General features: G+C 40.2%; 1 protein-coding gene across 3 annotated transcripts in view; it reads right to left on the bottom strand.

The window, feature by feature from the left end:
* EIF2B3 (eukaryotic translation initiation factor 2B subunit gamma) overlaps positions 1-5404 on the bottom strand; it is a 144899-nt gene extending 139495 nt beyond the window's left edge. The window contains exons 1-2 of one of the 3 annotated variants that reach the window (XM_004442010.3): positions 5346-5404; positions 2508-2664 (exon numbers count right to left, since the gene is read on the bottom strand). In XM_004442010.3, coding sequence (XP_004442067.1) covers positions 2508-2655 — 148 coding nt within the window. In that variant the 5' untranslated portion in view covers positions 2656-2664; positions 5346-5404. Of the gene's footprint in view, positions 1-2507; positions 2665-4689; positions 4869-5033; positions 5301-5345 lie in introns of those variants that run through there. The other 2 variants (XM_087446061.1, XM_087446060.1) reach the window with 2 other exon arrangements.
* Positions 5405-14447: the final 9043 nt, after the last annotated feature.

The following is a 14447-nucleotide window of genomic DNA, read 5'->3' as shown; positions in this document are numbered from 1 at the left end:
TGCCCAAGCAAAAAGTAGAGGGAAGTCTTCTGTCTTTTCCACTCCCCCTCACCATTAATCATCAACTTTATCAAATGTTCCCTATTCTCCATCCTTAGTGCTACTGCTTTAGTTCAGGCCCTCTTCATTGCTGGTGCGGACTTTTCTATCAATCATCTAACTTGTCTCCCTGCTTGTAGTCTCGACTCCCTCAAACTGTTTCTTCATACAGCTTCCAAAGCAATTTTTTAAAAATGCAAATCTAAGTTGTTAAATTTATGACCATAAAGTTGTTCATATTATTCACTTGTTATCTTTTTAATGTCTGTAGGATCTGTAGTGACGTCCCTTCTCTCATTCCTGTTATTAGTAATTTGTATCTTCTCTTTTTTTGTGTGTGAGGAAGATTAGCCCTGAGCTAACATCCGATGCCAACCCTCCTCTTTTTGCTGAGGAAGATTGGCCCTGGGCTAACATCCATGCCCATCTTCCTCTACTTTATATGGGACACCACCACAGCATGGCTTGACAAGCGGTGCATCGTTGCGCGCCTGGGATCCGAACCTGCAAACCTTGGGCCGCAGAGCGAAGCGTGCGCACTTAATTGCTATGCCACTGGGCTGGCCCTCTTCTCTCTTTTTTCTGATCAATCTTACTAGAGATCTAACAATTCTATTGATTTTTTTTTCCAAAGAACCAGCTTTTGGTTTTACTGATTTTTTCCAATGTTTTTTGTTTTCTCTCATTTATTTCCGCTATTATATTTTTTATCCCTTCTTTCTACTTACTCAGGTTTCATTTGCTCTTTTTCTAGTTTCTCAAAGTAGAAGCTTAGATGATAATTTGAGACATTTCTTCTTTTCTAATATAGTGCTTACACTATAAATTTTCCTCTAAACACTGCTTTAGCTATACCCCTCAAATTTTAACACATTTTCATTTTCATTAAGTTCAAAATATTTTCTAATTTCTCTTGTGATTTCTTCTTTGACCTATGGGTTATATAGAAGTGTGTGCTTTAATTTCCAAATACTTAGGAATTCTCTTGATATCTTTATGTTATTGATTTCTAATTTAACTCTACTGTGGTCAGAGAATACATCTTGTATGATTTTAATCCTTATAAATTTATTGAGACCTGTTTTATTTCCAAAAATATGGTCTATCTTGGTAAAAGTTCTGAGCACTTGAAAAGAATGTGTATTGTGTTTTACTGGGTGGAATGTTCTATAAATGTCAATTAGGTCAAACTAGAAAATCCTGAGGAATCTACAAAAAGCTATGAGAATTAATAATAAGTGTCTTTAGCAAAATTGAAGGATATAAGATCAGTATAAAAAAATTGTATTTTTATGTACTAGCAACAAACAACAGAAAATTGGAATTTAACAATTACCATTTACAACAGTATCAAAAATACAAACTACTTAGAGATAAATTTAACAAAATGTGTAAGCCCAGTACACTGAAAAGTATAAATACTGAGAGAAATTACAGAAGACCTAAATAAATGGAAAGCTATACCATGCTCATGGATCTGAAGGCTCAATACTGTTAAGATGTGAATTCTCTTCCTATTGATCTATGGATTCAATTCAATCCAAATCAAAATCCAAGCAATGCTTTTTGTAGAAATTGATAAGCTAATTCTAAAATTTATATAAAGATGCAAAAGACTTAGAGTAGCTAAAATACAAATCTAACCATATTATACCTTTGTTTAAAACTTTCATTGGTTTCCCAGTGCTTTCAGGAAAAAAATTTAAATTCCTCAGCATGGAACACAAGGCCCTTTATAACATGACCCCTGCTTATCTCTCTCACTACATCTACTCCTTCCCCTTACACTTTATATTAAAGCCACATAGAATGAATAACAGCTGCCAGAACATGCTGTGCTGATCATGACTCTGTATCTCTGCATATGTTATTCTGCATGGAATGCTCTCTCCACATTGGTCGATCTGGTAATCTATTTTTCAAGACTAAACTCAAGGGTCAGCTACTCTGTGAAGCATTCCCTGAATTCCTCAAGTAGAAACAGCAACTTCCTCTGTATTCCCAAGGACTTATAATGTACTTCTATTATAACATTTATCACATTACACAACGATAATCTATATACATGTGCATCTCTCCACCAGATTTTAAGGTTCTGGAAATCAGGGCCTGAGTTATCTTTTCAATTCTATACCCAAGTGCTTAATATATTACCTGGCACAGATTCTCAGCAAGTATTGACTATGAGGCTTGGATTCCTACTCTGCTCTTTCTGATATCCTTACAGGGTTCATCTTAGATCACTGTGGAGACCAGCTCTAAAATAGTAACACTGAGTGCTATCTTCTCAATCTTTTTCACACAGCAACAGAGTACTCCTATGTTCCCAATTTAAAGAGGCCAGTCTCCAGTCAACATTGAGTCCTAGTCTTCTCTCATTCATCCTCTCTCACCCTCATATAACTAACAAATCACTGGGATCAAACACCCTAAAAGTTTTATGAGTACATCTCATTGCCATAGCTCACCTTCAAATCCAACACGCTCAAGCAGGTTCAATGGGTACCAAATTAAAGGTTTGTTCCCAACTGGCAGCAGAGGTTTAGGAATGCTGGAAGTCAGGTCTGTCATCCGTGATCCCCCTCCAACTGCCATCACTACTGCTTGAAATTCCATTTTTACAAACTGCAATCACAAAGAAAAATAACATAAAAAAAAGAACAAAAAGCAAAGCACACACAGTATTAATCCTATTTTTAAGTTATTGGTACCTACTTATGTCAAATGCATCACTTCCAACTCCAATAACCAGAGTAAGAAAGGCTAGTTAGCTGCAGTATAAACATCACCTTTATCTTCTCTTACTCACCAATGTATACTCTCAGCTCTAGCTTGGGGAGATGGGCTAGAGGAAGAATATGAATAAAACAAATCTGGCCCTTGCCCTTGAGTTGCTCACAACCAAGTGGAGAAGACAAATTCAGCAAATTACAATATACTACCATTAGTGCCATGGCAGGGATATATACAAGATGCAGTAGGCATATAGTGAAGGTAATAGCTGTCTTCCTAGAAGAGACAGGGAAGGTTTGACAGGAAGGCAATGCTTGAGCTGACTCGTGAAGGAGCAAGAGTTTACCAAATGGGCTTCTGATATGTGAGTTCTTATTCCTTGAAAAATTTTTAAAACTTATGACTAGAATTAACAGCACAAATACAAGTATATTAGGTCTCTGAAAAGTATGAAATGACTTAAGATTCCTTCAATAATTCAGCCATCTGCTCCCATCTTCTCATTATTCCCAACTATGAAAGATATCACTATAAATACAAATGTAGGCTTATATCTGAACCTAGATTTGTAGAACACAAATGCAGAAACAAAGCAAATTAATTCCTTTTTTCAAACTCAAGGTAATAAACGAACCTGTATGACCTTCAAAAGAATCTCTTTACAGCAGCTACTATAGAACAGAGGCACAGTAAAAGGTCATAAATCCTCATTGATTTAAAATAAAAGGACTCTTTGACTTACAACAAATGATGTAAACTTTTTAATAAAAATGTGAAATTCAATGTTCAGAAAAAAAAATTTATTTAACACCAAACTGGCAAATAATGTTGCACTTTTACCATAATTATGATCAGTTGTGGGCCCCTCACATCAATATCTAAACTGTAGCACTTACAGCTGGTACACCCAAGGCACAAAGTGAAGGCTCTTGCACAACATCCACATCTAAAGGTATGGTCATTTTGATTCCATCAAGCATTGCCTGAGATTGGAATTTAACTTCAATTTGGCACTGTATAACTCCCATCACATTTGGTGTTTTTATGAAAGGAGCACTGGACCTTTAAGTGTCAAAAGACCTGAGTTTGAGTTCTGGTTCTACCACTTACAGGCAATGTGACCAGGGGCCTGACATTTAAAACTCTCAACGTCCTCAGTTTCTAGGAGAGAGCCTGGCAGTTAAGTTCACAGACTCTTGAGCCAGACTGCCTGCGTGTGAATTCCAGCTCTACCACGTATTAGCTGTGTGAACTAAAGCAAGCTACACAACTTTTCTATCCCTCAGTTTTCTTCATTTTGTAAGATGAGGATAATTACAGTTTCTGCTTCACAAAGTTGTTGTGAAGATTAAATGAGTTAATCTATGTAAAGCACACATAACGTTAATCCCATGACAAGCAGTATAGGAGTGTGTGATATTACCAGGAAGAGGCTAGATCATGAAAGCTTTCTGTGCCAACTGAACCAAGCTGTTTCATAAGTCTGGTCTCTGTATCACTATTCCTGCTTCTTAGGTTGTCTTTCTCCTGTGCCTAGTAATCACCTATTAAACTTTTAAGACTCAGTTCAAGAATCGTCTTGCTTAAAAAGCCATTCCCAACCCTTCCCACCCTCCTGGCAGAAGCAACTCCTTTCCCCTTAGGTGCTTCCACTCTACCATGTACAGCTCATCTCTGCCTTTACAGGCTTTATTGCACACGTATTTAAACGTCTATTTTCCGTGAGTTCCTTGACTGTGTTTGTCATCACTGTATTCCCAGTATCTAACACAATTCCCATGACACGCCAGGCACTCAATCAGTGTTTGTGGAATGAGCATCTGTGAACCTCACAACCACCCCGTGAACCCAGGTTAGTAGGAACTGGGGTTCCTGCTATCAATGAGGTTCTGGGTGACAATCATAAACACAACTAACCATGATACCAAGCAGACTGTCGAATGTCTCAATGTCCCTGTCACGACTCTGGGTGATGGGAATCAAGGCAATGAACAGTCTCGCTAGCCTTTAGAAGGGGTGCTCCTGGCATCGCAGACACGCCTCCACCATCATAGCACTCATTGCCTTCTCCCTTTGTAAATCGGCAAGACAAAATACTATATCATAACCGATCTCTCATCCGGACCTTATTGCATCCTCTTTGTGTTTCACTGCCTTGCACCTAAACAACCAAAAGCAGGCAGAATAAATGAATGAAGGACTGAAGTGGCAAGAGTCCAGACACTGTGCTCCGGGCGTCTGGTCCCGGGTCTGGTGCTCACTCGCTGTGACTTCTAGCAGATCCTCCTCTCCCTGACTCTCAGTTTCTCCATCTGTTGCACAAGGTGGTTGGCTCGGATTCTTCTCAAGCTCCCTTCTAGTTCGTACACTTGGCTCCAGGGCCGGGTCGGGCAGGGACTCGAGTTGGCGACTCTGGGGCTCTGCACCCCCGCCCGCTCCCTCAGGCCTTCCTCGGCCAGGCTCAAGGAGCCCGCCTCCCTCAGATGAAGCGGGGCAAGGCGGCCGCCACCGCGCTGCTCATCCCCGCCAGCCAGCTCGTGCGCAGCCCGGCAGCACGGAAGCCACGGCTTTACCTCAGCTCCCGGCGCGCCGCAACAGCTCCCAGCGCTCCCCACGCCGCCTCCGACTGACAGCCCAATGGCGCAGGCGCGCGATGGCCGAGCAGATCGATGGGACGCGCTGGGCAGGAAGGGACGAGCGCCGAGCGATAGATGACGGTCTGGACGCACGCGCGCGCCGCGGGGAGGCGTGGAGAGGGGGCCGTCTCTTCCCTTTTGTTCGTTCACCACAACGTCCATTGAATGTCTCTCCCAGTGCAGGGCTCCTGGAACCCAGATTGGAACAAGTCACGGTCTCTTCCTTCAGGGACTTCTCATTCTAGGACCTGACCCCAACTACCATTCTGTGAAAAAAGAGCTTATTGGGAGCTGCAATTTGGGGCTAGTCAGTGGGGAAATCACCAAAAGCCCCTGCAGGCTAGGGATTGCCAGGGCTTTCTGTGTCCAGGATGTCTAACGTGGCGACTCACACCGGCTTTCAGAACCAGACTGTTATGGTACGGAAAACATCCACTTTTAGCCATCAAAACAGTCGGGGGCGCGAGGGTTGGGGGTTGGGGGCGGTCAGTGAGACCTCACTGAGACGGTGAAACTGAACAATGGCTTGAAGAGAGTGAGTCAGGTGGATATCTTGGGTAAAGATATAGCCAGCAAGTGCTAAAGTTCCAGAAGAGAGACTGCACGTTCAAAAAACAGCAAAGAGGCCAATATGGCTGAAGCAAAGTAAGCCAGAGAGAGTGAATGATGGTAGAGGAGGTCATAGAGGCAACGGGGAAGAGGGTGGAGAACTCAGATCCTGTGGGTCTTGTAGGTCATTGTGAGGACCTTGAATTAAGCAGAGGAGGGACATGATATGACAGGTTTTTAAAGGATCACACTAGTTGCTGTGTTGATAATAGACTCCCTGGAAGCAGGGAGACTCCTTAAGAGGCTGCAACTGCATGAGAGAACCCAAATGCCTGAGTCTAGACAAATCCCAACGATTGTGAAAGATAATAAAATAATTGTTGCTTTAAGCAGAAATTTTTGCAGTGGTTTGTTAAGCTGCAGTAAGTAACAGGAATGTCAACCTACAAAAACAGAAACCAGTTTAAGAGGCAAAGTGTTTATTTGGGATCAAAGAATTGCAATTCCGAGAGCACAGATTCAGGTAGAAACCCAAAGTGTCCGGATTACAGAAGAGGGGCTTAGGGTTTTTACAGGAAAAGGGAGGATGAGGTGAGTTGTATTAAAGAAGAGACCATTGGTGCTAGATAAGGTAAAGCTAGGTTTGTACGTCATAGATTGGCTTGAGGTTTGATCATCAGGCAAAAGGCTAGACCTGTACTTCATTGATTGGTTAGCAATCCGGTTATCAGCAAAGTCCAGTACCATCAGTCCTTACAGACAGGATATTCTTGTCCTAACTGACTTCTTGGAATGTTGGCAGTTTGGTCCAGTTTGGAAGATACAGAAAACAAGATGTGCAAGGCAATTCCTCTGAAATGGCTGCTCTGGTTAGTTTAATATGGCTCCACTCATGTCATCTTTCACAAGAACAATAGTCATTCTCTCTTTCCCACACATTCCTGCAATTTCCTAATCTTTTGGAAACTTCCTCATTTTTTATCCATCTCTTAAACCTTGAGTTGCTTTAGCTGCCTGCCAGTTAAGAGGCAGAATCTAATTTCTGCAATAAAAATAAAGGAGTTTGACTTTATTCAACACTATTTATTGAGTGCCTAATATGTGCCAAGTGATGTTTTAGATGCTAAACGCTGGGGATACAGCAAAGAGAAAGGCAGGACTTGTAATTTTCCCCAGACTTTCAGCCAGAAGAATGGGAGTTCAGGTTAGATCCTACTAAAAAAAAAAAAAAAAGACCTGAGGCCATATCCATAAAATCAGCCTATCCCTGCTCTGCCTCTCCTTCACTGTAGGATGCTGGTGATGAGTTATTGAATAATTATTTATTTTAACTCAAATATAACACTGAGTGTGTTGGTAAAAGGGAGCTGTGGAGTGATTGATTTGGCCACAGGAGGCCTGAAACTTGACTGCTCTTTCCTTCTGCAGCAAGATTCTCTCTCTCCTTGGTATTAGCTCAAGCAAACAGAAGCCTTGGGGATTACAGCATAGTTTTGAGGTAAGAACTAGTTATGAAGTAAAAACAGCATTCAACTGCTTATCTGTCATCCATTTTAAATGCTCATGTTTAAACTAGCAAATGTTTTCAGAGAATCAGAGGACTTTCTCCTCTAGTTGAGGAAAGTAGTTGAGAGATTGCTTCAGTTAAAACTCACTTTAAATTATTTCCTTAGGGCAGCGGTTCTCAAACTTTTTGGTCTCTGGACCCTTTACACTCTTAAAAATTATTGGGGACTCCAAAGAACTTTTGTTTATATGGATTATATTTATTGATATTTACCCGTATTAAAAATTCAAACTGAGAAATTAAAACATTAATTCATTTAAAATATAAAAATTCTAAAACCATTACATGGTAACAATTAACATTTTTATGAAAACATGTAACTATGTTTTCAAAACAAAAAATTGACTGAAAAGAATGCCATGGTTTCACCTTTTTGCAGATATCTTTAATGTCTGGCTTAATAGAAAACAGCTGGATCAGTTGCAATAGTATATTGTTTTGGGTGAATTATATGATGAAAACCTGACATCACCCAGCTACATAGTTGGAAATGGGAGAGGTATTTTTTTTTTTTTTTTTTTTTTGGTGAGGAAGATCAGCCCTGAGCTAACATCCATGCCAATCCCCCACATTTTACTGAGGAAGACTGGCCCTGGGCTAACATCCATGCCCATCTTCCTCCACTTTATATGGGAGGCCGCCACAGCATGGTGCATCGGTGCGCGTCTGGGATCCGAACCCCGGGCCGCCAGCAGCAGAGCGCACACACTTAACCGCTACGCCACAGGGCCGGCCCCAAGGGGGAGGTATTTTAATAGCCTTGTCAGATAAATAATTGTAGGTATTCTTTGATACTACACCAAAACTCAATAAATGGTAGTTTGTTCAAGATTAGTTGCGATGTACAGCAATGAACATTTTGTACTCTGTTAAATACTTGCACTTTGAATGGACATTTTACCCATGTATAATTTTGCAACTCGATGCATTGATCATTTGTAAAATATTGGTTCACTGAGTTATGCAGATCTTCCCAATGTTGACTCAATTATACAATATTTTAAAAAATCACAGTTGTTAGTATCACCACCAATCTCATTAGAAAAGTCCTTAAATATTGGAAAGCTGGCAGGCTTATGATTACAGATACAAGTTTTCCCAAGTTCTGATTTTCTCTTGAAAGCTCAAACGTTATCACTGGCAACAAATACTGTTAATGGTTTTCCTTGAAGTGACTGGCTTACTTCATTCATTTTCATAAATTCTTGGCCATAGTTTGTTAGTTGTTCTTTCAAGTAAATATAGTGTTCTGTGAAAAAAACAGTAGTCACAAATCAATCACACAAGTGCTTTTCCTGGAAACAACCGTCATACTTCTTTGGTATGCACAGAAGTGTTATATGTGTACTTTCCATTTCATCACACAGGATACTAAAAAGATATGTACTCAAGGACCAAGATTTAATAAAATTATTTTATTGCTTCATCAAAGACATTCTTAAGTGAAACTTACCTTGCTTTATTATTTTTTCATTTTTATTGCAAGTGTGTGGCAGTGAAGAATACAATGACTGTTAGTACAGTTTGGTATCACTGCTTTGATTCATGCTACAGCACCAGCAGTTTTATCCACCATTGCTTTTGCATTATCAGGGCAAATACCAATACCGTGAAAGAGGCAGATAATGTTTTAGTATTATTATGAAAATAGTTTTGACCTGACAGATCCCCTGAAAGGGTCTTAGGGACTCCCAGAAATCCACAAAGCATACTTTAAGAACTGCTGCCTTGTGGATTTCTTCTGTCTGGCTCTCACTGCTTCTAGTCCTCACATTATGGCACTCACCACAAAGGACTGTCATCCCCCTTTTCATGTCTTCTCTATCACACTGGGAACCCTTTGAGGACAAAGGCTGTATCTTATTTGCTCCTCTCTCCCCAGGTCCTAGCACAGGACCTGGGACATTCTAAGTAAATAATATGGAATGAGTTACAAATTTCTCATAAATTTTCCCTTGACCTCCCATTTGGTGATGGGAAAATTGGGCTGAGCGCCTGAGTCACTGACAACATCTCTTCTCCTGGATGTTCCTTCTCACTAAGTCAATCCATATTGTTATCCCTCATGCCTAGCCTCATGCTTATTATTTATTTTTATTTATTAATTACATGGGAAGTACTTAATAAATGCTTATTGAATACAGGCTGTTCCCTATAATGTTTGTTTCCTGTACACATTTCTTCCCCAAGGGACATTTATGTGTTTGTGTTCGTTTGTGGTGGGAGAATAGTTTAAGAAGGTCAAGCTCTAAAGGTCTCTTTGAACTGTGGGATACAAAAGAAACCTTTCAAAAGTTGGGCCTTGGCTCAGAAATACTCTTCCCACGGTCTGCAAGAGAGCTCTCTTGGGGAATTTGCTGGCCACATCACAATATTCATCTACTCCATTTGGCTGTGGATTTGTCAGCGGGACAGGGAATTATTATTTTTAAAGTACTGAGTGAAAGATAAAAATGAAAAGAGAAACTCTACTTTGGCAACCAATTGCAGGTCCTAAAATATTTGTGTTTTATTTTTGTACATAAGCCCAGCAGTTGCATAATAGATTCATGATAAGTTAGAGAGCAAATGATGCTACAGTGTTTACATAAAGAGCTTGGAAAGAACCTTCATTAATTAGGACTTCATATTTCCTTATTTCCCTTCAAGCACACAGAATTTTCATTGTTGGTGGTTTTAAAGGTCAGAATCTGGACGTTTATGCTCTAAACTAATGGGTCATTTTTAAAAATAAGTGATTTAATCAATTTGGTAATTTTTCCTCCTTTACTGAAAACAAAACTTCTCAGATGGCTTATTTTCCTTGTTTTTTAAATTGGAAAGTATGGTTTATGGGCCACAGTTCATATATTTATTGAACAACTATTTACTGAGTGACTATTATGTGCCAAGGACAGTTTTAGGCTTTTAGCATATATTAGTGAACAAAAAAGGATCCAGCCCTCATCCTAGCAGGGAGAGGCAGCATACATTATAAAGAAGTTTAAATAATAAATGAGTAAACTGTACAGCATATTAAAAGGTGGTAAGTACTTTAGGAATAAGAATAAGTTAGGCAGGGAGGAGGGACAGGGAGAGAAAGAACACCACATTGACAACGATAAAGTCTTAGAGTTCTATAGAGGTTATTGAAATTTGGGACTTGTGTCTCATTTAAATCTTTCTACAACTTTCTATCTAAATTTAGAAGCAAATACAAAAGGAACAGGTGACATCAATAAAAATGGTGGAGTAAGGGCCTCCAAAAATTCTCTCCTCCATAAATGCAATGAGAATACTGTCAAAATTGTCAGAATCAACTCTTTTGGATATGCATCGTGAGCAGTGAACAGTCATGTCACTTCCTTCAGTCTGTTGGTGATTAGTCACTACGCATCTCTTATTCAGTTCATATATAGACAGAATGTAGTTGTGTTGCTTGTTTCCCAGTGATAAACCCATGTAACATTTTTTAAAAAATGGATAATTGAGAATTGGCCAACAAAATGAAAGTGCAGCAAAAAAAAAAAAAAAAGAAAAGTGATAATACTGGAAGTGAAATTCAAATTGAACATATAGAGTTATAGAAGAAATAGCTGATCATGGGAACGTTGACACTGCTGTCATGAGAGAGTATAGATATGCAGCCAGAGGAACTTAGTGAAGGTAACCTTATTGACATAAATGAGGAAAGTGCTTATAACAAAAAGGATGAGGATGTCCCAGAGGAAGTGATGACAGGGGAAAAAACTTCACATTAAAGGAATTCTCAAAGATATTTCATGAAATTCAAAGTACAAAGAATAAAATGTTGGAAGCTGATCCAAACAAAAAAGAATATGACAATTCATCAAGGCATAGTAAAGATGCTTGCTCTATATTATAAGACAAGAAAAAAGAGGCAAGCACTGTTCAAACTACTCTTGATAAGATTTTTTACAAAGAAATCTTTTACAAAGATTTCTCAATCTTTCTAAATGCTTTAGATTACAATGTACTAAATAAATATTAGTTTCACGATTTTTTCATTTCCCTATACATTTATAATTGACAGTAAGAGAGTTAACATTTTGGTAAGAAAATTTTAAAGGTCACAGAACAATGGTACTTTCTTCCATTGATTATTAAGAACTGAAACTTCGCTCAGTTTCAACTTGCAGGGTCATTTTTACAGTCTGGCACTACTGTGCAAAATGAAGATTTTTTTTAAGATTTTATTTATTTATTTATTTTTTATTTTTTAATTTTTTTCCCCCAAAGCCCCAGTAAATAGTTGTATGTCATAGCTGCACATCCTTCTAGTTGCTGTATGTGGGACACGGCCTCAGCATGGCCAGAGAAGCAGTGCATCGGTGCACGCCCAGGATCCGAACCCGGGCTGCCAGCAGCGGAGCGCGTGCACTTAACCGCTAAGCCACGGGGCCGGCCCCTGAAGATTTTTTTATACATAAAAATTTAGCATAAAAAGATGATAAGTATGTGAAAAGGTAGCATTTCAACTCAATGCTAAAAGGAAAAGGACTTCAAAAAAGGAAGCTGAGGAGACTGGCCAATGATGTGGAAAATCCTTAGCTGTTGTCCACGGTCAACAGCTGGTGCGTGGTTAAGCCAGGATAGGAGCACAGAAAAGCTGATTCTAGAGATGTGCTCTTAACTAGTGTACTATATCGTCTTCCCATGGTATATATCCAATATATGGTTTCTTCTGTAAAGATTTTGAATTCATAAAAAACTAAAATTTTGCAGATTAGGAAAGAACATATATGAAATTAAATGGCAAAGTACAGACTGGGAAAACATATTTGCAACACCTGACATGACAAAGGGTTAATATACAGGATATAACACTTCGTTACCACTTTAGCAGGCTTTGAAGCTGGCAGACTACCATCCAAATTCTAGCTTCATCACTTACTACTTACATGATCCTGGACAAATTACTTAATTCATCTTTGTTCTAGGTTTCTCATCTGGAAATGGGCACAATAATAGTACTTACTTCACAGAGTGAGAAGATAAAACAAGATAACAGATGTACAGGACTTAGCACAATGCCTTGCTGTGCTTATTATTTTAGTACTATGCAAAGATTGTTACAAATCAATAAGAAAAGTATAATGAAGCCAATAGAAAAATGGACAAAAATACATAAAGGGCAGTTCATAAAGAATAAAAACAATTGCTCAATATAGTACATAATCAAAGCAATGCAAATTAAAATAATCATACCATTTTTTCAGCACATTAAATTGTCAATTTGTTTTTTTTTTTGTGAGGAAGATCAGCCCTGAGCTAACATCCATGCCAATCCTCCTCTTTTTCCTGAGGAAGACTGGCCCTGGGCTAACATCCATGCCTTTGTATGGGACGCCGCCACAGCATGGCTTGACAAGCGCTGCGTCGGTGCATGCCCAGGATCCGAACCGGCGAACCCCGGGCCGCCACAGCGGAGCGCACACACTTAACCACTTGCACCACCAGGCCGGCCCCTCAAAAAACATTTTTAAGTGTTAGTACCCAAAGTTGATAAAAGTTTAGGAAATAGACACTAAAGGGAGTGAAAATTGATACATCCTGGCAATTTGGCAGGATACAACTGGCAATTTGGCAGTTTGATGAAGTGCTTTTAGGAAGTTATTCTAAGGAAATAATCAACTGGGTATGAAAGGATATATGCATGAGGACGCTTATCGTAACCTCTGTAGTCTTCAATATCGAAAATTTGTAAACAACCTTAATGTCCATCTGTAGAGGGTTTTAAATGAATAAAAATTATGAAAATTCCTTACAATGTAATACAATGCAGCCAATAAAAATAATGATTAAAATGAGCATCTCCCTTGTCCCATTGACCATCATTTCCTGTTTGGATTACTCTCTGCCTCCAGTCTCTCTCAACTCATTCTCTACACAGCTGCCAAAGGCATATCTAATCATGTGACTCCCTTGCTTGATGCTCTAATGGCTGCTCATTGCAAAATCCTAAAACAGGCCTCCAAGGCTGGAGTCTCTTCTTTCTCTTCCCTTCATACTCCAGTAACAGGGGACTCAACATGCTTCTCAGGTGGCCTTTGTGCCCAGTTAGTCTCCCTAAGGATTTAGCATTCCATCGAGCCCGTTGGTTAGAACATCCTTTTCTGTCTTCTAACAATACCCCTCAATTCTCCTTTGGAGCTCTTACACAAATGTTATTAAGTATTGTTTATGCGATTATGTATTTGTTTAATATATGTCTCTCCCATTAGAGTTTAAATCCCAAGAGGGCAAAAATTATTTCTGTTTAGCCACTATTTTATCCATTGCACCTAGGATGGTGCCTGACAGGTGCTCGATGTATTCACTAAATGAATGAATGCATTCACTCAGAGAATGAACGAGTGATTAAATGAAAAGCAAGCTAAAAAATATAATCTGAGTTCAATTTGGTAAGAGAGGGACCAAAGACACATGTGGCCAGTACCAGACACAGAAACGGATTACCACCTGCAGGCGCTTGCTGGCCAGGCCCCTCCCTAAGTGGGTAGAAGGGGAAGGGGCGCCTCCGAGGGATGGGCGGGACAAGGAGGCGGGAGCTTGCTGGGAAGAGCTTGCTGGGAAGAGCTTGCTGGGAAGAGCTTGCTGGGAAGAGCTTGCTGGGAAGAGCCGAGCTGGGTGGGTGTGGCGGCCGCTGGGGCTCCTAATCCTTCAGCTTCTTGGGCGGGAAGGGGCTGCCGAAGGAAGGGGGGGGATGTCTTCTGTGGACCACCCAAGGCGCAGGGATTGGGGAGCTGCAACACGAGGGCTGCCCAGGAGGCTCAGCTGGGGTGGTTAGACTCAGAGTTATGGGGAGATAGGCCTCGGGGTGTGCACAGCCCCGGGGGAGGAGGCTCAAGGCCACCGCCCGGAATTTCCCAGCCAGGGCAGCGTCAGGGCGCGCCCTAGAGGACGGCGTGGGGAAGAGATGG

This window comes from Ceratotherium simum, chromosome 22 (assembly GCF_057802395.1).
Source record: "Ceratotherium simum simum isolate JZ-2026a chromosome 22, ASM5780239v1, whole genome shotgun sequence".
NCBI lineage: Eukaryota > Metazoa > Chordata > Mammalia > Perissodactyla > Rhinocerotidae > Ceratotherium > Ceratotherium simum.
Note: the sequence above shows the minus strand (reverse complement) of the source record. Positions and strands in the feature narration are given on the sequence as shown.